Raw genomic sequence first — 26,605 nt, forward strand, 5'->3', positions numbered from 1 at the left:
ATCAGCAACTTCTTTTGCTTGTATTTGTGTATGTGTGTGTGTGGGGGGGTGAGGCTGTTAAACCAAACAGATTTTAAATCAGTGTTTTATTTTGTCTCTATTTCCGCTCAGCTACTCTACTATAAAGGAGATAATACTTGAATGATAATGAAATAAATCTGTTTATTTTTTATTTTTGTTTGTATCAAGTTGAGGTGTCTCTATGACGACACACACTAGATTATTTGTCACAGCAGAATCATCCATAACTACTGGACTCAGCAGTTTGAATGGTTATGTAGCTTTATAAGACTCATTATGCTCGCTATGATGAATCTTTGTGGATGCTTCAAAGTATACAAATAAATCAATCAACTTTTATTTATATAGTGCTCAATCACATCTGAAGACTTTTCAAAGCGCTTTACAGATAAAAAGCCTGCAATGCCCTCCAGAGCAAGCATAAGCGAAAGTGTAGGGGAAAAACTACCTCATTGAGGAAGAAACTGCGGGCAGCACCCAGGCTCTGGAGGGCGGTCATCCGCCTTGACCTGTTGGTTGGGAAAGAGAAATACATTGGGGAAAGAGATAGGACAAGTAAAAGAGACAGAGGGAGAGTGAGAGATTGGCAAATAGGCCAGTTTGAGTTTAATGTCCATAGTGCGTTGTCGCTGAATGGGGGGCGGGATTTCCAGTCCTTTGGATATCCTGTCTTCCATCCGCGTTCTCCACCTGTGGAATAGAGGCACAAAGACAGTGGTAGTATCGTGCAGACAAAGAGTGTGATTTGACAGTAGTAATAACTTCTAGGGGCATAGAAAGATAAAGAAAGGGAAGGAGAAGTGACAGGAGCTCCAGAGTATCTCCCTTTAACAGGAGAAATGGAGAAAGATACCCTCAGCATCCTAAGCCTATAGCAGCATATCTAGTGGGGTCTGTGTTATTTCTAATTGTAGGCTCTATCAAAGAAGAGGGTTTTCAGTCTACTCTTAAATAAGCTGAGAATGTCTGCCCCCCGGACTGAGGCTGGGAGTTCGTTCCAGAGTAAAGGAGCCAGATAGCTGAAGCTTCTGCCTCCTGTTCTACTCTTTAAAACCCGATGGGTCACCAGAAATCCTGCTTCCTCGGATTGAAGGACCATGGGTGGGTGATACACTTCAATAATATATGTGTTTGCAAAGACTGTAAATACATATGTTTCTCCATTTTTAGGTATTTTTTTCTTTCATCAAATGTGAAGCTCATTTTGTGACACAGAAGAGAATGAAAAGGTGTGGGTTTTCAATTTTCTATCATATTATCAGAAGAACACACTCCCTGCTGGACCGTAATGAACTGCATTTACACACAGCTTTAGTTTCTGGTTCCCTTTAAAATGATGAGTGAATAATATACTGTACTAGTGGGAACCCATGGAAATTCCACGATAAAACAATAATATCAAATTTCGTACCAAACATATGAAAATAATAAATAGCTACCTTGTTCTATGGAGCCAGATAGATAGTAAATAAAAATGGTAAAATGCTTATTGGCTGATAGGCTTAAACCCACTGAATGTATAGCATACTTTATGTATACCCCACCTTTCTTTTGCTTCGCGATTTTCCTTTTGTGCTGAACATTCATTGTCTCTGGCTAAGCAGTATTTCTCTTTTTTTGATGCAATCCTTTCTTCTCAGTCAGAGTTTCACTCAGAATTTGGTGCCTTTTCCTGTCTTGTTCCTGCTGTTTTGACTCTGCTCAAAAACATGAAAATTTTTGGAACATATTTTAGACTCTAAAATTATGTTAACTGGGACCTCCATGTATAGTTATTTCTTCTCCTAACACAGCAGATGCCTTATGTCACATTGTTCATGTGATTCCTTCTGGCAGATGCACCGTGATTGGTTGGGCACTTGATTGACAGGTAGTGGGTGGAGTTGGTGACAGCATGACCGTGTGAGACTTTTTCAAGTGAGCTTATTCAAATATATAGGTGGGGAGATAAGATCTTGTTACCTGTCAGGATCAATGTAAAGAAAGTCTTTTTTCATTTTATTCAGTCGTATTTTTTAAAAGACTTTATGAAATTCAGGAAATACTAACTACAGAGAATTAATATTTAAATAGTTACGTTACTTCACGTTATCTGTAGTTGATCATATCAACACACCTAAACAAAAACAACAAAAATACCATTTACTATGGTTTACTTAAATGTGGTGTGAACAACAGAAAAAAAACCCTTACAGCCGTCAGTACTGTTGATGGAAGGACCCAAATTAAATCATGCTTCCCGGTGGTGTACCAGTCTGGTGCATCACATATTTAAATACAATAATTGTGAGGTGAATTCTGACATTTCATCTCCATCAATCAAGAGTTTGTTGCTAAATGTCGCTGAATTAGTGTCGAGTCTGAAAAGCCAGTTTTCGACTGTTATGACTGCACCACGTGTACCCTTATCCCGTTATACACCATTTCCCCTAGCTGAGGTGGATGGAGGTGTCGGGCTGTAGCTTATGAAGAGCGGGACCCACGCGGGCCGGACTCGTCACACAGCCTGTGAAGGTAGGAGCAGAAGGCAGCTCATTTGGCCTTCTGGTCAACTGATGATATATTAAATTATCTTTAACTCGAATTGTGTTTTTTTAAATTAAAGACTGATTTTTTATTTTATTTTTTTACACCTTTCTAGCCACGCAGCTCCAAACCTGTGTATGTTTTACAGTAGGTGCTACTTAACAGCGTCAAAATGCCAATTTGGTGCAAGGGCTGCTGATGTAACGTGACTGCTCTCATCATCTACATGAGGATCATAGTTCACTCTGCAAAGTTCAGGTCAATTATGTGAATTTCTGCCCCTTCTCTGGGGGCACGACTAACAACTTTCAGAAAGTTTAGACCCAGGTCTGCTGCCTAGAGTGGAAACACCCAGGAGAACTTAATCCAGTTGGTGCGTGATAAGTACTGATCTGTCCACACTGAGGTTCCACTACATGCAGTCCTTAGACGAGCCCCAGTGAGGTTGATATGCTGCAGAATCAAACTAATGCCTCTAGGAATTCATCATGAAGTGGGAAACACTGTTGTATTGACAGAGCTACATGAATAGAGATGTTGCTGTGTTGTAAATCCTTTTCGTTTACCTGTAACGTGGGGCACCGCACTCTAGGGGTCCACTCTAAAAGGAGAAAGATGAAGGGAGCCGAAGCCCAACCTCCTTTGGTGTGTGACGCCCACACTCAAGCCCTGGCAGCTATAAAACTCCCCGGCTCTGTGTGGATGGGTCCAGACACACTGGTCACACACAGTGTGTTGAGAGCACTCACCCCTGCTTCAGCAACAGCAGCCTCTCATCAGTAGTTTCCATAGGAACCACAAGAATTAAAGTCAGCGTCAGCAAAATCAGTCCAGACGATCACTGTTTTGTCTTTGACTTTGCTTTTTACACGTTTGTCTGGGAAGACGATGATTTCACACTGCTTCTGAAAATTGTGGCAGTAAGCCAAACTTGAGCTCTCTAGTTGTAGTCTCTCCAGTTCTTCTAAACTAAATTCAGGGATCATGGTTTCTCACAGATGCACCAAAGGAGCCTCCAAAGCTCGACGGGACCACATCAATCATGAGATCAAGAACATGCGAGCTCTGCTGCCCATGGCCCTAGAGGACCAGGAGCGACTCTCTTACCTGCACTCCATGGCTGTCATCTGCACCTACATCAGGAAGTTGGTTTTCTTCAAAGGTAAGTATTCACTGTTTTGTTCCAGTTCCAGTGCTCTGAACATCTGATTTGCATTCAGCTTGCATCGTTGTCAGATGAAATGGGAATGAGTTTGCTGCACAACAGGGGCTTAATCAAAGACAAAACCTTTGACAAACTGGTGAGAAGCCGAGAGTGTGAAGTGCTAAACTGTGTCTTTCTCTCTTAGGACTCCCAGCCGAGCAGCGATCGCACTGCTCTCTGCCATGTGAGGCCTTTCTTCCAGCCCTACAGGGCTTCATTCTGGTCACCACTGCCCAGGGGAGGCTGGTGTATGTGTCAGAAAATATAGTTGAATATCTTGGTCTTTCCATGGTGAGTGTCATCGTGGACATATTTGGGGGTCTTTGCTGTTTGATGTGTGTCACAACGGAATTGGATCTGTTGCAGCCACTAATAAAACCTGATTTTTTCCAGGTAGATGTCCTTCAAGGAGACACATTCTATGACATGGTGGAAAGTTCTGACATCGCTATTGTTCAATCGAACCTGGACATTGAAAATAAGACATCATCAGGTATTGAAAAGACTTTTTTTTCCTTTCAAAATTGCAACATGCTCAATTATGAAAGATTAGCTTTAGAGAATGGGAGCCTGGTGTTTCTGGTTTGTAATATTGTTCTGTCTTATTTCCCAAATATTAAAGACCACTAATATGTTTTCTTTCACAACATAAAATATTTTTTAAAAAATTCATATTATTATTCTTTGGCAAGAAATATTGTTGTCGCATTGAGAAAATATGTGAAGTTTTAAAATATAAAATCTGAGATATTACAACAAACAATTTGTAAATCTGCAAGATAAAAGTCAAAGTATTACAAGAAGACCTTTGTAACATTGAGAGCAGTCATTATAGCACAGGGATACAACCAGCTATAGTCCTGCAGTCAACAACCTGCCATCTCCTCCTCAACAAAAAACCAATGCCCTTCAAGGCGGCCTGGTATTTTCTTCTGAACAGATCCACTTCCTTCAAGAACCTTTTCAAAGTCCTGGTGCTTAAAAGATAAACTGAAGGATTGTTTTACAAAATCCTTCCTATTCCTTATTTTGAAACTAGCAGCAGTTTTCTGATATTTACCATCTATTATGTAACCTGAAATTTTCAAATGTATTAGTATTTTGCTGTTTTTTCAGAAAAGTATTGATTTTCCTAAATTTCCTAAATGATATTTCATCTTTAATTTGGTTTTGAAGTAATTTTCCACTGTGGCCCTTGTCCTCTGTCATGAAGGCTAAACTGAGACTGTATTTTCAGAGAGGAGCTTTGTATGTTGTATGCAAACCTCCAAGACATTCAAAATGCAACATGGGAGTTGCTCCATGATGGTCCGGGGGAGGTTCCAGACTTTCCCTCAGCCTAGTCCATTCTCCTCTACAACCTGCATCACCAACCAGCCTCTGTTTGTGGCCCTCTGTACCCCCACTGTCAACCAGCTACAAAGCTCAGACTCCCATTGCTCTAGCACATTTAACAGTGCCCACAGAATGGATATGACCTTCACTCAGCCATCCGACAGGTACATCCAGTGACCTCCCCCTTGAGCTAGTCCAAATGTTCCTGCACTGGTTCCTGTTAAAAAATCTCACCCTTCTTTTTCAGTGTTTTGTATTTTTTGGGGTATTCGGCAGAAGATCTAATTGGTCGATCATGGTACAGTCTTGTCCATCCTGAAGATCTGTCTTCGAGTGCAGCTTCTCATACAAATTTGAGTAAGTGTTAAGTCCATCGCAGAACAACTTGAATGTTGAATTAATAGTTGAATGTGAGCCAGCTGCAATGATAGTCAAGACTGTGTTCCAATGCAAAGAAAGAAATGCAAGAAAGACTATGTATGGAAGGAGATAAGATGTTATCGTGTAAATGCCATCAACTTGTATGCAAAATGATATCAAACCAAAAATACTTCTTCTCTGTCCTGTCCAGTTCAGGCAGACGAAGGGTTCCAGGTAGAGATGGTGCTACGACTCCAGTGCAAAGATCTGTCATGGACCTGGATCTACATTCAAGCTAACAAGGACTCGGAAGTCCAGGGCTTACGCTGCACAAACTTCATCATTAGGTACTGCAAAATTCACTGTTCATATAGACCTAAACTGAGAAATATTAAGTGAAAATCATTGTTCCTTTTTTGTAGTGAAACTGAGGCCAAATATATTCAGACGAAAATCAGCAGCAATGCCTTCAGACCATTGTCTCTGGCAACTTCCTCTAGTGTTTCAGGTCAACAGGTGCTGCACGCACAGAGCTACAATAATGTTAAATGCTTTAAAAGGCAGCGGACTTCTAACAGCCAAAGCGAGGAGCCGCCAGGACCAAGAGCCAGGAGGGAGTCCGAGCCAGACCTATATCATGTACCCAGCAACTCTCGCCAAAACCATAGCTCTCCTGCTCCCTCGGGTGACAGCTCTGCTCTCTACAACCCTCCCTTCAGCCCGACCTCCTCCAGATCCCCTCTTCAGCAGGAGGATTTCACCTGTGACCACTTAATTGATGTGCAGGGATACACAGATCAGCTATTGTCCTCCCCTGAGGGCTCACCTGTCTATTACTCCCACCCAGAGACAGGACACGCTTGTCACCGTTCACCTTCACACTCCCTCTCTGATGTGGTTGAACAAACTTTTGACCAGGTAGCTTTCAGCACACTCAGCGTTCACTCTCCAGTCTCCTCCTCAGCTCCCACCTGCAATTTCCAAGCAGGCACATCTGATGTTAGATCTGTTCCAGACTGTCTGTCTGTGTCCAACACATGTGAGATCCCAGAAGACTGTGTTCTTCATCACGATGACTTATGCCTTCTCAATCAGCCACAGGGGAGCAGCCTTGACCAAGCACATCACGTTCCACACTATGTGTTACCCAGGCACTCCAGTCTTCTTACCCTCAACCAATCTCCCATACCCACTGAGCCTAACCAGTACAGCAACAGGGAACAGGCAGAGATCAGCACACTGGCCCAGCAGATCTCTTCCTTGGCCAGCAGCTTTACCACAACGCACTCCTTGAACCCACCTCAGAATGTGGCCCAAACTGTTGGACTCCCTTCCTCAGCCTGTGACTGGCCCCATAACCCTTCTTCCCTCTCCTCAGTCTTTCTTCCAAAGTGTGACGTGATCCTTGATGGCAATGTGTTCAGCAGCATCCTGAAAGACCTGGACATGGCCACCAGGAAAGGCAGCATGTCCATCCCTGATGTTACATCACTCAGCTCCCAGCAGGCCTTTTCATGCAGCAGGAATGGGTCTCAACCTTGGGAGCTGCAAGAGATACCCCTCGGTCTCTCCCTCACCATCCCAGAGGACCTCCTGACTGCAGAGCTGTTCACAGTCATGGATGACTTTGGATTGCTGTTGGGAGACCACAACCAACACACTGACTCAACTCAACCACTATATACTAAGTGGCCTTCAACAAGGTAACGTCTGCCAAATGATGCAGTTTGGATGATTTACTGCTGGTGTGTTCACCGTCAGCAGCGCAAACTGACTTTTCATTTCATCAACGTTGCTTTCTGTCTCCTTTCAGATGGACTTGCAGAGAAAAAGCTGTAATGAAATAAGTCTGTGACTTAGTGCGCCACCACTTGTATGACATATTGTCAAGGCAATCTTCCTAGAATGGATTCAAAGAAGAGTGAGAACAAAAAGACTTTAACAACATCTTTGCTGAGAAACTGTTTCCACAAATGAATAATTTCCCATCAGAGAAAAAAAATCTAAAGTAGATTAAGACTAAATCTTTTACTTCATTTCTCATCACTGCTGCCAAATGGTGTTTTATCATTGTGCTGATGTCTTATATTTTATGAAAAGGGTACTTTTAAAAATAACTTACTGACAATGTAGGTACATTTTTCTTATTATGCTGAGTTATGACAGTATACTACTGAGCATTTTATCAAAGTCAATGCTACATGTATATTATGTATGAGACATTCTGAATTAAAAGAACATTGTCTAGATTTCAGAGACACCTGAATTAGCTTAAACACAAAAACCATTCCTTATTAAAAAGAGCCATTTCAGCCACTTGGTTTTAGGTGCCTTGAACTGGGGAGACACACCCAGTCGTTGTTTTACTAAGAAAAAATATTTTCATTCCTCATTTGTTCGTAGTGTATTATTTTTTTCTCAGTGTGCCAGTAACAGTAAATATAAACTGTTGTGAAACGTCTATCTCAATGGTACATCTAAACCCAGTCCATGTGTTAAATCTCATTATTTACATTTATTCTGACCATAATCACGTCATACTTTCTTAATCTGGTTTAAATCGTTTTCTTCACTTTGCTGTGAATCTTATTTTGCTCATTCCTCTTTTTTTATGGTACTCATCCTGTTTTTGAATACTTGTGTTATACCTACACATGTTATAAACTGTGAATAAAACTAGTGAGGACTCATAGTGTCCTATTGGTATAGTTCTGACAGTATGTGGCCTCTTTCTACAAACTCTTGTTGACACCAGTCCTCCCTCTCTGACTTTCACAATGAAAACAGAGATCTTGTTTGAAACCTCATGAATGTATTTAAACAGAAATCAGAAGCACATTAAACTTTATCATTCCAAACCGGTAGGAATATATGGCTTAATGAAACAGGACAAAAAGATTAATTTGTGCCATCCAAGTTGTATATTAAATATAGTCACATAAGTCCTGCAACAGCTGGTTGTCTGTGGGATATTTAAGGAGAAACGTTCGTATTCATAAATCTGTCTGCTGGTGAATGTGAGCTGAGTATAAACCCTCCTCCTGAATGCACCAACCCCTGAAGTGAGGGACAGAAAAGGTCATGGGACGCAACCGTCATGCTGCCAGACCAGTGAATGAGATGCTGAGCAGCCACACCAGCTCAAGCTGCCACTAGATGGAGTGATAGCTCCAGCAGCTTCCTGCTGACACAAACGTATGTCAGCACTCCACTGATTTAGAAAGTAGCTTGAGAAGAAGAGGAGAAGGCGTGTGGAGATGACACAGAAAGGACATCATTCAGTCCGTCCAGGAACAAACAGTCCAGATACCTATCCTTATCTTTGGAGAGCTAATTAAGAGTGATGTTTGGTGAAGGATATGATGGTAATAAAAGTTCCCATAATTCTCCACATCTGTTGGGCTCCAGTGTTCATGAGTCAGTCAACATGAGCAGGAATGCTGGGTGTCAGCACACCTGCAGCTACTCCAGATGGAGATATTGTCCACAACAAGCAGACAGAATGAACCTTTTCAGATTTTCATTTCACCAACACACAAAGATGCTCCAGAAAATCCCATTGGTCCACAACACAGCAGTAAAGACAGGTTCCTCCAGCTGCTACAACATTATCATGAGATTAGTCACGGCGATGTGTCTGGTTTAGTAGATCAGTGGCTGTTTATGTACAGAGTTATGTTAGGTACACATGTTTGTGTTCAGAAAGTATAAATATGTTGTGATTCAAAGGCTATAATCACTTACAAAAGAAAACAGGACAAACATTTTCATACAGACAAAAAGGGAAACATTCACTTTATGGGTTAATGTGTCATTAGTCACGGGTGGCCTTTTGTCTCCCTACATTTAAATTCACGTGATGTGAGTTTAAATCAGCGCTTCTCAAATAGTGGAGGGGCTCCCGCTAAGGGTGCTAGGGGGTCCCTCATTCATGGCTTGAGTGCTTCTCTGGTCTTGCGGTGCAATGCGTGTGATTAATGTAGCCGCAAGAGGGCACAAGCCAGTGTCTTATTGTGCCGGTCCCAAGCCTGAACAAATACAGAGGGTTGTGTCAGGAAGGGCATCCAATGTAAAACGTTTGCCAAATCACACATGCAAATCAAATCTGTGACTTCCATACGTGATCGGTCGAGGCCTGGGTTAACAACAACCGCCATCCGCGCTGTTCACCTTCAGGGTGCCGGTGGAAATTGGACTACTGTTGGTCGAAGAAGGAGAGGAGGAAAGTGTTTTCGTAGGAAGAGAAAGAAGAGGAATGCGAAGAGTATAAGAATGAGAGTTGGGGCGTTGAAAGTTGGAGCTATGACAGGAAAAGGTAGAGAGTTGGTTGACGTGATGCAGGAGGAGGAGGAAGGTAGACATACTGTATGTCGGGAGTCCAGGACACACCGTATAGGTAAGAAGTTTAGGAGGGTTCAAGTTTTTCTATCATGGTGTAGATAGGAAGAGAAATGGAGCAGAAGTTATCTTGAAAGAGGAGTTTGTTAGGAATGTCCTGGAGGTAAAAAAAAGTGTCACATAGAGTGATGAGTCTGAAGCTAGAAATCGAAGGTGTGATGTTGTGGTGGGGGTTTCGTTTTTCTTAGGACGGGACACAGTGTATAAATACAGGATATTTATTTGTCAATTCAAATCATGCATAGGTTGAGTAGCAGTACAATAATATCATCAATGATATAGACAGACAAGTTCAACAAATAATCTTATTAAAATGAGATCTCTGGACAATCCTTCGAAGTGTTATTACAGAATATTCTGGGTACAGGAAAACTTACAGACAAGAGCTGTAGCGGTGTTCAAGTACCAAGATATGAAAGGATCACACATCATTTATACTCTAAAAGCGTGACTAAGGGAGATATTAACCTCGGCTCATCTGCTTTCAATCAGTTCTTTACGTGTTTTCAGTAAGTACATCATGACCTCTAGAAAAAAAATGTCTGCTGTCTGATGACACAACATAATCAGTCATGCGAACCCCGTGAGGACATATCTATTGCAGACAAAATTATTCAAAGTTACCGACAGTTACGCAAGCATTTCCAAACACGGTAAAACAGTAGATTATGTTTGTGCAGAATCTTCATGACCTCGAGACATCCTGGTGCCATCTTCCCAAGCACTGAATGATTTGAGATACACACACAACAATCCAGATCTTTGGTTCTATGAAATGATATTATTTTTTTATATTATTTTATTGTATTATTTTAATGTATTAAAAACATTCCACCACATGTTCAATGTTGTTAGTGGGTATGCTCCACAGGTAGGATGTGAACTGGAGGAGAAGGAAACATTCTGGTTGGACTTTGATGAAGTGATGCAGAGCATACCTAGAAATTGGACAGTTGTCATTGGTGCAGACATCAATGGACATGTTGGTGAAGGAAACAGAGGTGATGAAGAGTTGGTGGGCAGGTTAGGTATCCAGGAGAGGAATGCGGAAGGACAGATGGTGGTTGACTTTGCAGAAAGGATGGAAATGGCTGTAGTGAATACTTTCTTCCAGAAGAGGCAGGGACATGGGGGTGAAGTACAAGAGTGGAGGTAGGGGCACACAGGTAGACTATATTTTGTGTAGACAGTGTAATCTGAAGGAGATCAGTGACTGCAAAGTAGTGGTAGGTGATAGTGTAGCCAAACAGCATAGGATGGTAGTGTGTAGGATGACTCTGGTGGTGAGGAAGATGACGAGAGCAGAGGCAGAGCAGAGGATGATGGTAATGGTGGTAATGATGGTGATGATGATGATGATGATAATGATGATGATGAATCAGGTTTTTTTAATGTTGGACTATCTCTTCTTAGTGCTGTTGTCTTATCTTTCTATGGTGTGATCCTCACTGCTGTATTGTGTCTTAAATGTCTTGTCTGTAAGTCTGGTGAGCCAAAGATGAATTTCCACCCCGGTGGACAATAAAGATTTATTATTTTTATTATTATTATTAAGCTGAAAAAGGAAGTGTTGCATGAGTTTTAGGAAGGAGTTCGCAAGACAGTGGGTGGTCAGGAGGTGCTTTCAGATGACTGAATAACTACAGCTAATGTGACCAGGGAGACAGGTAGGAGAGTACTTGGTGTGTCATCTGGAAGGAAAATAGATGAGGAGACTTGGTGGTGGAATGAGGAGGTACAGGAGTGTATACAGAGAAAGAGGTCAGCCAAGAAGAAGTGGGGAAGTGGGACACTGAGAGGACTGAGGACAGTAGACAGGAATACAGGGAGATGCAGCGTAAGGTGAAAATAGAGGTAGCAAAGGCCAAACAAGGGGCTTATGATGAGTTGTATACTAGGTTGGACAGTAACGAGGGAGAAACTGATCTATACAGGTTGACAAGACAGATAGACAGAGATGGGAAGGACGTGCAGCAGGTTAGGGTGATTGAGGATAGGGATGGAAGTGTATTGACAGGTGCCAGTAGTGTCATGGGAAGATGGAAAGAGTACTTGGAAGAGTTGATAACAAGGAAAATGAGAGAGAACAAAGACTAGAAGAGGTGGCTGTTGTGGACCAGGAAGTAGCAAAGGTTAGTCAAGATGAAGTGAGGGAGGCATTAAAGAGAATGAAGAGTGGCAAGGCACTCTTTCCTGATGATATACCTGTGGGAGGATGGAAGTGTCTACGAGAGGTGGCAGTAGAGTTTCTGACTGGGTTGTTCAACAGGATCTTAGATAGTGAGAAGATGCCTGAGGAACGGAGGAGAAGTGTGCTGGTGCCCATTTTTAAGAAAAAGGGAGACATACAGAGTTGTGGCAACTAAAGAGGAATAAAGCTGATGAGCCATGCAATGACGTTATGGGAGAGAGTAGTTGAAGCTAGACTAAGTGCAGAAGTGAGCACTTGTGACCAGCAGTATGGTTTCTCGACAAAAAAGAGTACTTACAGATACAGTATTTGCTTTGAGGATGTAAATAGAGAAGTACAGAGAAGGCCAGAGGGAGCTGCATTGTGTTTTGGTAGATCTGGAGAAAGCTTGTGACAGGGTGCCCAGAGAGGAACTGTGGTATTGTATGAGGAAGTCTGGAATGGCAGAGAAGTGTGTTAGAGCGGAGCAGGACATGTATGAAGAATGTAAAACAATAGTGAGGTGTGCTTTAGGTGTGACACAGAGGAGTTCAAAGTGGAGGTGGGACTGCATCAGGGATCAGCTCTCAACCCCTTCTTGTTCGCTATGGTGATGGACAGACTGACAGACGAGGTTAGACAGGAATCTCCATGGACTATGATGTTTGCAGGTGACATTGTGAGAGAGGTGGAAGTTTGTCCTAGAAAGGAGAGAAATGAATGTTAGCCACAGTAGAAAAGAGTACATGTGTCACGACCCAGCTCGGGGTCCGCCCCCAGCCTCGTGCTGGGTTTCCCGCGGCCAATCATCCCAGACACACCTGCCACAGTTTTACCCCTGATCACGGACTATTAAGACCTGGCTTGAACACAGACCCAGCGTCAGATCCTCTGTGTAGATGCTTTGTTTGTCGGCAGTCCATCCTGACTCCTACCTTGACCCCGGATTGTTTTTGGACCCCGACCTGCCTCCCTGGACCCGTATAAGAACTCTGCTTTGTCCCCAACCATGAACTCTGCCTCTTGGACTTGTACCTCTGCCTGCCTGCCTCTTTCCCTGTAAGTCCTGTCTGTATCCTCTCATGTCTGCACGCCGCCTGTTCTGCTCTGTTTCCCTGGACTAGTGCACCGGTCTTTCCCATGCTTCCCTCGTGTGCCTTTGCTGTATTAGTTCAGACGCACCTGGTTTCTGCTCCTGTCTCAGACCTGACAGAAGGATCTGACCAGAATGGAGCCAGCATCTGAACCCTCCGCAGAGGACCGCCTTCTGTGCGCCGAGGGTCACCTGGACCAAGTCTCCACTGTGATGTCTGCGCTGCTCCAGCAGGTCCAATGCCAGAAGACCAGATCCAGACTCTGCTGCAGCGGGAGTCTCCGACGCAGACCGCGCCCAGCGCCTCTGCTGCCTCGGGGCTTTTCCCCGGCGCCATGCCCACGCTCCCCGGGTATCTCCCTGCTGCATCATCGGAGCTGCATGTGGGCAACCCCGAAAGGTTTGACGGAGATCCTGCTCGACTCCGCCCCTTTCCAACAAACTGTAGACTTTTATTTGACCTTCAACCTCGGACTTTTGCCTCTGAACCAACGCGGGTGGCCTACGTCATCACCCACCTCACAGGACGTGCCCAACTCTGGGCGACAGCTGAGTACGAGCGTCAGTCTCCCGCCTGCTCCTCCTTCCATCTGCTCTTGGTGGAGATAATCAAGGTGTTTGATCTCGGGTCTTCGACGGCGGAGGCATCCAGAGAACTCATGTCTGTTCGTCAGGGGCGAAGCACGGTGGTGGATCATGCCATTAATTTCCGAACTTTAGCAACGAGCAGTTCGTGGAATAATGAGGCGCTGGTGGACGCTTTTTACCACAGTCTGGCGGATTATATTAAAGACGAGCTGGTCTCCCACGAACCCCAGACCACTCTCAACGGAGCCATTGCCTTGGCGACGCGGATCGATCAGCGGGTCCAGGGTCGTCGACGGGAGAGAGGGCGCCAGATCCCTGTGCTCCCCAGCACTCGCCGATCCAGTGCACCCGGCACTGCCACACCCGAACCTGCCGAGAGACCAGATGAACCCATGGAAGTGGGCCGGTCCTCACTCAGCGCTGCGGAGCTTCAACACCGGTTCACTGCCAACCTGTGTCTGTACTGCGGAGGGGGGGGGGGGGGGGGGCATCGAGTAGCGACATGTCTGTTAAAAGCCAGAGCTCACCAGCAGTAGGAGGGGTCCAGATGAGCTCAGTTACAACTCGACCCTCCCAGACATTTAACCCCCGCACGCCCCTCGTCCAGGTCCGCATTCACCTCCCTGATAAGCTTCACAGCCTCTCCATCCTGGTGGACTCCGGGGCCAAGGCGAACATTATGGACTATGAGCTGGCCCGCCAGTGGAATCTGAAATGCCAGCCTCTACCCACTCCTGTTCCTACCCGGGCACTGGACGGTCACCCCCTGGGCACCATCACCCATGTCACCGCACCGGTCCAGATGTCCATTCCTGGAAATCACCAGGAGGCCATTCAGTTTCATCTGCTTTGGTCGCCTGGCCAGGCTATTATTCTCGGGTACCCCTGGCTCCGCCGGCACAATCACCGTATAGACTGGGTAACGGGCTCCATTCTGGAGTGGAGTAAAGACTGCCACCGGACATGTTTAAAGGCAGCAATACCAGACTCTTGCAGACCTCCAGCTGGACCACCCCCCGATATCTCCAATGTCCCTGAGGTTTATCATGACTTAAGAGAGGTGTTCAACAAAGCCAAGGCTTCCTCTCTGCCCCCACACCGGCCCTACAACTGTGCCATTGACCTGCTTCCTGGTTCCACTCCACCCAGGGGCCGCCTGTACTCCCTCTCCGCCCCTGAAAGGAGGTCTATGGAGGACTATATCAATGACTCCTTGGCTGCAGGCATCATCCGGCCATCGTCCTCCCCCGCTGGTGCTGGTTTTTTCTTCGTGGGGAAGAAAGATGGTTCACTCCGTCCCTGCATCGATTACCAGGGACTGAACGAGATCACGGTCAAGAACCGGTACCCTCTTCCTCTGCTTTCCTCAGCTTTTGAACTCCTCGAGGGGGCCACGATCTTCACAAAATTGGATTTACGCAACGCCTACCACTCGGTCCAGAGGGGGACGAGTGGAAGACGGGTTCAACACCCCCAGTGGACATTACTAATACCTTGTGATGCCATTTGGACTTACAAATGCACCGGCAGTCTCCCAGCCAAGATCTCTGTACTGACGTCTTGGCCAGTTCCGGATACCCGTAAGAAGCCCCAGCAGTTCCTGGGGTTTGCGAAATTCTATAGACGCTTTATCCGGGATTACAGTTCCATTGCAGCCCCTCTCTCCCCTCCTCACCAGTACCAGACAGCTATTTTCCTGGACCCCTGCGGCTGATAGGGCGTTTAACGCTCTCCGGACCCATTTCTCCTCTGCGCCCATCCTCCGCATGCCAGACTCTGAACGCCAGTTCGTCATGGAGGTGGACGCTTCTGATGTGGGAGTGGGAGTGGTGTTGTCCCAGAGGTCAGCAGAGGACGGGCAGCTTCACCCCTGTGCATTTTTCTCCTGTTGATTGTCGCCAGCTGAGTGAAACTACGACATCGGGAACCGAGAACTGATGGCGGTAAAACTGGCTCTGGAGGAATGGCGTCACTTGCTGGAGGGCGCTTCCGTCCCGTTCCTGACATGGACAGATCATAAAAATCTGGAATATATTCGTTCAGCGAAAAGACTCTATCCCAGAGGGGGGGGGTTCTGTCACGACCCAGCTCGGGGTCTGCCCCCAGACTCGCGCTGGGTTTCCCGCGGCACAGATCCCACACCTGCGTCCAATCATCCCAGACACACCTGCCACCGTTTTACCCCTGATCATGGACTACTAAGAACTGGCTTGAACACGGACCCAGCGTCAGATCCTTTGTGTAGATGCCTTGTTTGTCGCCAGTTCATCCTGACTCCTAACTTGACCCCGGATTGTTTTTGGACCCCGACCTGCCTGCCTGGACCCGTATTAGAACTCTGCTTTGTCCCCGACAACGAACTCTGCCTCTTGGACTTGTACATCTGCCTGCCTGCCTGTTTCCCCGTAAGTCCTGTCTGTATCCTCCCGTGTCTGCACGCCGCCCGTTCCGCTGTGTTTCCCTGGACTTGTGCACCGATCTTTCCCATGCTTCCCTCATGTGCCTTTGCTGTATTAAAGGCTTTAGTTCAGATGCACCTGGTCTCCGCTCCTGTCTCGGACCTGACAACATGTGTGTGAATGAGAGGGACCCAAGCGGAAGAGTGAGGTTACAGGGAGAAGAGATCAAGAAGGGGGAGGATTTTAAGTACTTAGGGTCAACAGTCCAGAGCAATGGAGGGTGTGGAAAAGAGGTGAAAAAGTGTGTAAAGGCAGAATGGAAGGGGCGGAGAAAACTGTCAGGTGTGATGAGTGATAGAAGAGTTTCAGCTAAAATGAAAGGAAAAGTGTACAAAACTGTGGTGAGACCAGTGATGTTGTTTGGTCTAATGACAGTGTCACTGAGGAAAAGACAGGAAACAGAGCTGGAGGTAGCAGAGATGAAGATGCTGAGGTTCTCTTTGGGAATAACCAGGATGGATAGGATCAGGAATGAGTACATCAGAGGGACAGCACATGTTAAAAGTTTTGGAGATAAAGTCAGAGAGGCCAGACTGAGATGGTTTGGACATGTCCAGAGGAGAGATAGTGAATATATTGGTGGAAGGATGCTGAGTTTTGAACTGCCAGGCAGGAGGCCTAGAGGAAGACCAATGAGGAGGTTTATGGATGTTGTGAAAGAGGACATGCAGGTAGTTGGTGTGAGAGAAGAGGATGCAGAAGACAGGGTTATATGGAGGCAACTGATTCGCTGGGGCGAACCCTGAAGGGAAAAGCCGAAAGGAGAAGAAAAAGATTTAATTTTTCAGTATCAAATGGTGCAATAAATTGGTCCAAAATGTTCCAGTTTAAACAAGTTTTTTTTTTTAAATTTCAGGCAAATTCATGCGCTCAAAATCTTTTCTGTAATAGACTATAAATAATGCTAATAAAATTATTCTTTCTTATAAATTGTACTATATGATCTCTTCTGCGCATGCACGAGCAGGCTGCAGTTTCCTCTGCTCAGAGCGAGTTTGTTTGCATAATTTTGCGTTTTTTTCTATGTTTCTGCGTGTATTTTTCTAACGTTAAATTAGATAATGTATTGTAATATGCTAGTGTACTCCAGGGAGGAGTTGATGTCTCTGAGGGTCAAAGGAGACCCAGCAACACGCGATCTCATCCCCGCTGAGCTCCGACGGAGATATCGCGGATGCCGAGCGGGTAGAGTTGAAAGGACTAGACTAACGGCTAGAGCCGCTAACCGGAGGAGAGTCAAGCCCTCCGTCCCCTCCGTCATCATGGGGAACGTGAACTCTCTACCCAACAAGTTGGACGAACTGACGGCGCTGTGCAGGACTGAGCAGCGCTACCCGGAGACCAGCTTGTTGGTGTTCTCAGAGACGTGGCTAACTGGCGATGTGCCAGACACGAACGTCCGACAAACCGGCTTCTCCTCCGTACGAGCGGACCGGGACACGAACTCTGCCGGTAAGAAGAAAGGAGGTGGATTAATCATCTATACCAACGATAGATGGTGCCATCCGGGACATGTGACGGTGAAATCAACACTGTGTAACCGCGATCTGGAGCTAACAGCTGTTAGCATCAGACCCTACTACCTGGCGCGTGAATTCTCACACATTATTGTCCTCGCCGTCTACATCCCTCCACGTGCGGACCCTGAGACGGCACGAGAGACCATCTGTGGGACCACCTCTGCTCTTCAGACCCGGCACCCGTAGGCGCTCGTCATCATCACCGGTGACTTTAACCACGTCACCTTGGACTCATCTCTCCCCACAATGGTCCAGTGTGTAGACTGTCCCACACGGAAGAACAGAACCATCGATCTGTTCTACACTCATGCTAAGGAGGCATACACCGCCACCCCCCTCCCTCCACTAGGTAAATCAGACCATAACCTAGTGTACCTACAGCCCACCTACATCCCGCTGGTGAAACGGCTGCCAGCAACAACACAACAGGTCAGGAGGTGGTCCTCGGAAGCAGAGGAGATGCTGAGGGACTGCTTCCAGACCACCGACTGGGATGTTATTGTGGGCTCACATGGGGAAGACATTGAGGGGGCAGCTCAGTGTTTTACAGACTACATGAACTTCTGTGTGGACACCGTGGCCCCTGTCAGGACAATCAGGTGTTACCCCAACAACAAACCATGGGTAACCAAGGAAGTCAAGGCTGTCCTGAACAGGAAGAAGCGGGCGTTCAGGAGCAAGAATGAGGAGGAGATGAGGAAGGCCCAGAAGGAAGTGAGACTCTGCCTGAGGGAGGCCAAGGAGGCGTACAGGAGGAAGCTGGAGAAGCAGCTGGGGCGCAACCAAGTGCGGGAGGTCTGGAATGGGATGAGAACCATCACCGGACACGGGAAAGGGCGCAGCACTGTAGATGGGAATATTGAACGAGCGAATGAACTTAACAGCTTTTTCAATCGGTTCAGCTCCGCCACCACTCCCGGCTCCTCGTCCCAGGCCTCTCCTGGCCTACAGACCTCTCCTGGCCTACAGGCCTCTCCTGGCCCTACAGACCGCTCCACTGATGCCCCCCCCTCCTGTGCTTCCTCTCCTTCCATCCCTGCCACTTCTCCCGAGCCCACTCCAAGAACTGCGAAGCTCAACGGCCCCACCTCAACCACTGGACTTCCAACCTCGCCACAACCTCCTGCTCCCACCACGACCGAGACCATCATCACTGCAGACCTGGTGACGACAACGCTGAGGAGGCTTCGTCCCTACAAGGCGGCTGGACCAGATAAGGTCTCCCCAAGACTCCTCCGAGCCTGTGCTTCGGAACTAGGGGACCCCCTGCAACAATTGTTCAACCTCAGTCTGCGGCTGGGGAGGGTCCCGTCACTGTGGAAGACCTCCTGCATTGTCCCTGTACCCAAGAAAGGACGCCCTACTGAGCTCAATGACCACCGACCGGTCGCTCTTACCTCCCACGTAATGAAGACCCTAGAGCGACTGGTCCTGGAGCTCATGCGTCCACAGGTGCAGGGTGCTATGGACCCTCTCCAGTTTGCCTATCAGGCCAAGGTTGGGGTTGACGATGCTGTCATGTACCTCCTCCACCGCACACTCTCCTACCTGGACGCCGGGGGCTGTGCCGTCAGAGTGCTCTTCTTCGACTTTTCGAGTGCCTTCAACACCATCCAGCCCCAGCTCCTGCAAGATAAACTGACCTCCATGGCTGTGGACCCCTACCTCGTGAGCTGGATTACGGACTACCTAACGGACAGACCCCAGTACGTCCGTATGGGGGACTGTTTGTCTTCTATGGTGACCAGCACGGGGGCACCACAGGGGACCGTTCTATCCCCCATTCTCTTCACCCTCTACACATCAGACTTCAAGCACAACTCGGATACATGCCACATACAGAAGTACTCCGATGACACCGCGATAGTGGCATGTATCCGGGAGGGTGATGAGGGGGGGTACAGGGCATTGGTGGCTGACTTCGTGGAGTGGTGCCAACAGAACCAGCTCCAGCTCAACGTCTCCAAGAAAAAGGAGATGGTTCTGGATTTCCGGCGGGCACCTCCCTCTCCACAGCCGGTGATCATCAAAGGCAGTGAGGTGGAGGTGGTAGAAAACTATAAGTACCTGGGACTGCAGCTAGACAGCAGACTGGACTGGTCACTCAACTCCAACTGTGTGTACAAGAAGGGGCAGAGCAGGATGTACTTCCTAAGGAGGCTGGCCTCCTTCAACATCTGTCCTAAGCTCCTTTTCATGTTCTATCAGTCCGTAGTCTCCAGTGTGCTGTCATACGCCATCTTGTGTTGGGGTGGGGGGCCAGGAAAAGAGATATGGACCGTCTGAACAGACTCATCCGCAGAGCGGGCTCAGTGGTCGGGCTGAGCCTGGACTCTGTGGATATGCTTCTGGAGAGCAGGACCATGTCTAAAATTAAGGCCATCATGAACAACACCAGGCACCCCCTACACACCACCTTCTCCCAGCAGAGAAGCACCTTCAACGGCAGACTGCTGTCACACAGCGCCTCCACAGAGAGGCTGAGGTCCTCCTTCGTGCCCCGTGCCATCAGGGGGTACAATGACTCTCTCAGGAGGAGCGGGGGGGAGGTGGCGAGGTCAGCACGGGGTTGAAAATGGATTTAATTTAATTTTAATTTTATACTGTTATATATATATATATATATATATATATATATTCATTCATTCATTTTCCAACCCGCTTAATCCGCTAACACAGGTCGCGGGGTAGCCAGTGCCTATCCTGGCAGTCTCAGGGCGTGAGGCGGGGGACACTCCGGGCACGACGCCAGTGTACCGCGGAGCCACATAGAAACAAACAAACAACCATTCACACACACACACTCCTATGGTCAATTTGGGACCGGCCAATCAACCTGAAGCGCATGCTTTTGGAGGTGGGAGGAAGCCGGAGAACCCGGAGAGAACCCACGCAGACACGGGGAGAGCATGCGAACTCCGCACAGAGCGGGAGTCGAACCCGGGTCTGCCGTGTTGTGAGGCAGCAGCGCTAACCACTGCGCCACCCGTATATATATATATATATATATATATATATATATATATATATATATATATATATATATATATATATATATATATATATATATATATATATATATATATATATAATTTATTTATTTTTTATACTGTTTTATATTTTAATTCAATTTTATACTGTTTAGATTCTATTTTATACTGTTTATATTTTAATACTGTAATATTTTTAAAATTTATACTGTTTATATTTTAGTTATAGTTTAGTATATAAGTCCTGTTAGTGCTGCATGTGTCTGTCTGTTAGTGTAATGTATGTCTTGTGGTATGTCCTGTGATGTCAGTGTTTCCTTTTCTCCTGGTGTTTATCCAGTATTATTTGTTATGTAATGCCTGAGCAGTGGATATATGCAATTTCCTCCGGGATTAATAAAGTATCTATCTATCTATCTATATATTTTTTTTAAAATTTTCTTTAACTTTAAAAAGGATACAAAGTTATGCAGTGGTGTACTTATCACAATTTTATAGACAAACAACCACTTATTCTTACTTTTTATTTATTTTTTTATTTTATATATGCAATTAATCCCTGAATGGAAATTAGTGGCATGCTCTAATGTTAGTAACATGCATATATTAGTGTCCACAGGCCCTCGGCACCCTTGACCAAGGCCACTGCCTCACCATATTGCCTCACCAAATTGGGGGCGGCAGTGACTCAATACGGACAATTTGAAGTGATCAATCCAGCTAAATACATACAAACTCCCGACATACAAACTCTGAAGAGATTTAGACATTATACACATGTTATTTGCTAACGCTATTTGCTATTTTTGCTAGCTTCACAGTAGTCAACTTTAATCATACTCTCATTTAATCTTTGCAGACAGTTGAACCCTATCCCAGTACACACAGAGCTCACAGAACTCATCTAATCTTTTCTCACCCTTGAAGTCTGTACACATTTGATCACACACACACACACACACACACACACACACACACACACACACACACATACACACACACACACACACACACAAACCTCCACACCCCCGCACATCCAAGGTAACAGTTCCATTTATGGAAGTCTTCACACTTATGGGGTGATCAGGATGTAGGCAGGATTGTTTACAGAATGAGACCGGAGTTTCCTACTTTACCTCAATAACAAGAACCCACGGAATAAATCAAATACCGTAGAAGCTTTTAATGATAAACAAATTTGTGTGTACTAAAAGTTTTTGGGAAAGTTTATCAACTTGTTTTGTCTAGTTTGTCTTTTGAGCTGCACAATATTTGTGTCCTCAAAGTGAAATATCTTTCTCAGTGTTGACAGAGTTCAGTTTTAACATCTTTGATCCATGCGTACTCTAAACACCCACGTCCAGTGTTCCCTCCAAGCTGCACGCCTGCGCAATTGCGCTCTGCTTGTTACGGCACACTATAGAGTAGAACCCAATTAGTGACACCAGAGTCCAAAAATCCAAAAATGTGTGTTTATTCAAACAACAGCGGGCGGAGGATCACAGCGGGAGTGTGGGAAAAGGGAGCAGCAGCCGGGAGACCAGAATCACCAACATCAAACTGGAGCAACAATCTGGCACCGTCTGCGTGGAGAGCTGGGTCTAAGAAGCCGGCTGATTGCAGATGGGATCAAAGTGAAGCTGCTCCCAGGACGACTCCGCCCACACACCCACACACACCCACCCACACATTTTGAACACAGGAGTAGGAGGAGAGGCTGGAGCAGTCACCAACACAGGGCGTGACAGTATCCCCCCCTCTAGAGGGCGACTCCAGGCGCCCAACCAGGTTTATTAGGAAAAGCCCTGTAGAAGTCACGGAGGAGTGAAACATCAAGGATGTGACCCCGTGGAATCCAGTAACGCTCCTCTGGACCATATCCCTCCCAATCCACCAGATACTGGAACCCCCTACCCCTACTCCAGACGTCCAGGACGCGACGGAAAGTAAAGGCCGGATTCCCATCTACCAACCGGGGAGGCGGAGGGGGAACAGATGGAGGGGCACAGAGGGCTGCAAGAGACAGGCTTGAGTAGGGATACATGGAACTAAGGGTGGACATTTAGGGAGGATGGCAACTTAAGGCGGACCACAGAAGGGTTAATCACTTTTTAAATGACATACGGGCCAACAAATTGCCAGCTTACGTGACTCCACCTGGAGAGGAAGATCCCGAGAGGAAAGCAACACCTTCTGACCAGGTTTATAAGCAGGGGCTGGCTTACGACGCTTATCCGCAAGCTCTTGATTCCGAGTTGCCGTGCGGCGTAGAGCAGCTTGAGTGGCCTTCCACACGAGGCGGCAACGTTTGAGGTGAGCTTTGACAGTGGGTACAGAGACATCCCTCTCCTGGTCAGGGAACAGAGGCGATTGGAAGCCCAGACAGGACATGAAGGGGGACATCCCAGTAGCAGAAGAGACAAGGGAGTTGTGTGCGTATTCAATCCATGGCAAGTATGTACTCCAGGAGGATGGATGGCGCGAGGTTACAAAATGCAAGGCAGACCCCAAGTCCTGATTGACCCGCTCAGCTTTTCCATTCGATTGTGGATGGTAACCTGAAGAGAGACTAACAGATGTTCCCAGAGCAAGGCAAAAAGCTTTCCACACTTGAGATGTAAATTGAGGTCCTCTATCAGAGACTATGTCAAGGGGAATTCCATGCAACCTATATACATTATTGACAAGAAGGTTAGCAGTTTCTGTAGCAGAAGGTAATTTAGTTAGGGGTAAAAAATGCACGGACTTGGAGAATCGATCTACTATGGTAAGTATACAGGTATTACATTCTGAAGGAGGAAGACCCGTAACAAAGTCTATGGCGATGTGAGACCATGGCCTGCTGGGAATTGGGAGTGGGTGAAGGAGACCAGCTGGCTGCTGATGAGAGGACTTGCTGCGAGCACAAACAGTACAAGATGAAACAAAGGAATGAGTATCCTGCTTCATGGTGGGCCACCAAAACCTTTGTTGTGAAATGAAAGTGTGCGGATACAACCAGGGTGACAGGTAAGTTTAGATTAACATGTTGAATATGTTGCGGGAGGTCTTTGGAAAAAATCAGGATGTCGTCTAAATAGACAAAGACAAACTTGTTGATCATGTCCCTGAGAACGTCATTAACTAAAGTCTGAAAAACCGCAGGGCCATTGGTTAACCCAAATGGCATAACTTGATATTCAAAATGGCCAATAGGTGTGTTAAAGGCCGTTTTCCATTCATCTACAGGCCTAATGTGAACAAGATGGTGTGCATTCCTGGGGTCTAATTTGGTGAAAATGGTAGCCTGGTGGAGTGGCTGGAAAGCCGAGTCTATGAGAGGCAGGGGATACTTGTTTTTCACTGTAATTTCATTTAATCCATGATAATCAATACATGGGTGCAATGATTTGTCTTTCTTGTCAACAAAAAAGAATCCTGCAGCCAATGGAGATGATGATGGGCAAATTAACCCAGCTGTTAATGAGTCTTTTGATATAGATCTCCATGGCTTCCCTTTCAGGGCGTGATAACTTGTACAGATGGCTTGAAGGCAAGGGGGCGCCAGGCAACAAGTCAATAGCACAGTCATATGGTCTGTGCGAGGGTAAAGACAGAGCCCATTGCTTACTAAAAACCTCTCCTAAATCGTGATAATCCTCAGGAACTAAAGACAAATCTGGAGGACTGAGTGGGGGAGTAGGGGGTCGGACATTGGAAGTTACAGCCGAGTTGAGGCAATGGGAATGGCAAAAAATACTCCAGCTGGCTTTCTTGTTAAGTGCCCAATCAATGTGAAGGTTATGGATCTTAAGCCAGGGAAGACCAAGGACAACAGGGGCATGGGGGGAGCTGATAACCAAAAGTTGTATAGTTTCACTATGATTCCCAGATAGTAGGAGGGTTAAGGGCACAGTGCGGTGAGTAATTTTGGCTAGGGTGACTCCATTTAAAGCATTAACATTGCGAGGTGCCTCAATTGATACATTGGGAATATTGGCTTGCTGAAGTAGGGCTGCATCAATGAAATTATCATCTGCACCAGAGTAATGAACGAGAAAACAGGAACAGACTCATTCAGCCAGAAGAGAGATAACGGGACTTAGAGGCGATCAGGGCAGTTGGACTGGCGAGAGGAGATTTGGCTCACCATGACCTCTCCCCTCACTGATGGGCCCTCTCTTTTGGTCATTTTGGGCAGGTGCTAATTTAGTGGCCGGCCTCACCACAGTAAATGCACAGGCCCGATCTCTGGCGTCGTAGTCGTTCATCAGGAGAAAGGTGGGCTCGACCCAATTGCATAGTGTGGGAACCTACACAGGCAGGCAGACAACACAGCTGCATCACATCCACTCAACGGCCAGGTCACATGTTTTGGGTCCAATTAGGAGATGTATATATATAAGAGTGGCGGTAGGAGCACACAGGTAGACTACATCTTGTGTAGACGGTGTAACCTGAAAGAGATCAGTGACTGCAGAGTAGTGGTAGGGGAGAGTGTAGCCAAACAGCATAGGATGGTGGTGTGTAGGATGACTCTGGTGGTGAGGAAGATCAAGAGGGCAAAGGCAGAGCAGAAGACGAAATGGTGGAAGCTGAAAAAGGAAGAGTGTTGCATGACTTTTAGGAAGGAGTTAAGACAGGCTCTGGGTGGTCAGGAGGTGCTTCCAGATGACTGGAAAACTACAGCTAATGTGATCAGGGAGACAGGTAAGAGATTACTTGGTGTGTCATCTGGAAGGAAAGTAGATAAGGAGATTTGGTGGTTGAATGAGGATGTACAGGAGTGTATACAGAGAAAGAGGTTAGCCAAGAGGAAGTGGGACACTGAGAGGACTGAGGAGAGTAGACAGGAGTACAGGGAGATGCAGCGTAAGGTGAAGGTAGAGGTAGCAAAGGCCAAACAAGAAGCTTATGATGAGTTGTATGCTAGGTTGGACAGTAAGGAGGGAGAGACTGATCTATACCGGTTGGCAAGACAGAGAGATAGAGATGGGAAGGACGTGCAGCAGGTTAGGGTGATTGAGGATAGGGATGGAAGTGTATTGACAGGTGCCAGTAGTGTGATGGGAAGATGGAAAGAGTACTTTGAAGAGTGATGAACGTGGAAAATGAGAGAGAACAAAGACTAAAAGAGCTGACTGTTGTGGACCAGGATGTAGCAAAGATTAGTCAGGATGAAGTGAGGAGGGCATTGAAGAGAATGAAGAGTGGAAAGGCAGTCGGTCCTGATGATATCCCTGTAGAGGTATGGAAGTGTCTAGGAGAGGTGGCAGTAGAGTTTCTGACTGGGTTGTTCAACAGGATCTTAGATAGTGAGAAGATGCCTGAGGAATGGAGGAGAAGTGTGCTGGTGCCCATTTTTAAGAACAAGGGAGATGTGCAGAGTTGTGGCAACTACAGAGGAATAAAGCTGATGAGCCTTACAATGAAGTTATGGGAGAGAGTAGTGGAAGCTAGACTAAGGGCAGAAGTGAACATTTGTGAGCAGCAGTATGGCTTCATGCCAAAAAAGGAGTACTACAGATGCAGTATTTGCTTTGTGGATGGTGATAGAGAAGTACAGAGAAGGCCAGAGGGAGCTGCATTGTGTTTTTGTAGATCTGGAGAAAGCTTGTGACAGGGTGTCCAGAGAGGAACTGTGGTATTGTATGAGGAAGTCTGGAGAGGCAGAGAAGTATGTTAGAGCGGTGCAGGACATGTATGAGGACTGTAAAACAGTGGTGAGGTGTGCTGTAGGTGTGACAGAGGAGTTCAAGGTGGAGGTGGGACTGCATCAGGGATCAGCTCTGAGCCCCTTCTTGTTCGCTATGGTGATGGACAGGCTGACAGACGAGGTTAGACAGGAATCTCCATGGACTATGATGTTTCCAGATGAAATTGTGATCTGTAGTGAGAGCAGGGAACAGGTGGAGGTTTGTCCTGGAAAGGAGAGGAATGAAGGTTAGCCGCAGTAAGACAG

The 26,605-nt window shown here is 46.4% G+C and overlaps 1 protein-coding gene and 1 pseudogene across 1 annotated transcript; one reads left to right on the top strand and one right to left on the bottom strand.

Annotated features, from left to right (window-relative positions):
• Positions 1 to 925: 925 nt before the first annotated feature.
• LOC137604115 (uncharacterized) overlaps positions 926 to 26,605 on the bottom strand; it is a 359,372-nt pseudogene continuing 333,692 nt past the window's right edge.
• npas4l (neuronal PAS domain protein 4 like) lies at positions 3,532 to 7,153 on the top strand. Its single transcript, XM_068327932.1, has 7 exons — positions 3,532 to 3,709; positions 3,897 to 4,042; positions 4,145 to 4,244; positions 4,989 to 5,250; positions 5,334 to 5,443; positions 5,658 to 5,793; positions 5,869 to 7,153. The coding sequence occupies exons 1-7, from the start codon at positions 3,532 to 3,534 to the stop codon at positions 7,151 to 7,153; spliced, it is 2,217 nt and encodes a 738-aa protein (XP_068184033.1).

Source organism: Antennarius striatus, chromosome 11 (genome assembly GCF_040054535.1).
Source record: "Antennarius striatus isolate MH-2024 chromosome 11, ASM4005453v1, whole genome shotgun sequence".
In the NCBI taxonomy this organism is placed as follows: domain Eukaryota; kingdom Metazoa; phylum Chordata; class Actinopteri; order Lophiiformes; family Antennariidae; genus Antennarius; species Antennarius striatus.

Excerpts from the sequence above, each read along its gene's own strand:
- npas4l (XM_068327932.1), top strand. The coding sequence starts at position 3,532 with ATGGTTTCTCACAGATGCACCAAAGGAGCCTCCAAAGCTCGACGGGAC. Across the intron at positions 4,245-4,988 it reads TGAAAATAAGACATCATCAG|AGAGGAGCTTTGTATGTTGT; the intron begins GTATTGAAAAGA and ends CTGTATTTTCAG. Across the intron at positions 5,444-5,657 it reads AGCTTCTCATACAAATTTGA|TTCAGGCAGACGAAGGGTTC; the intron begins GTAAGTGTTAAG and ends TGTCCTGTCCAG.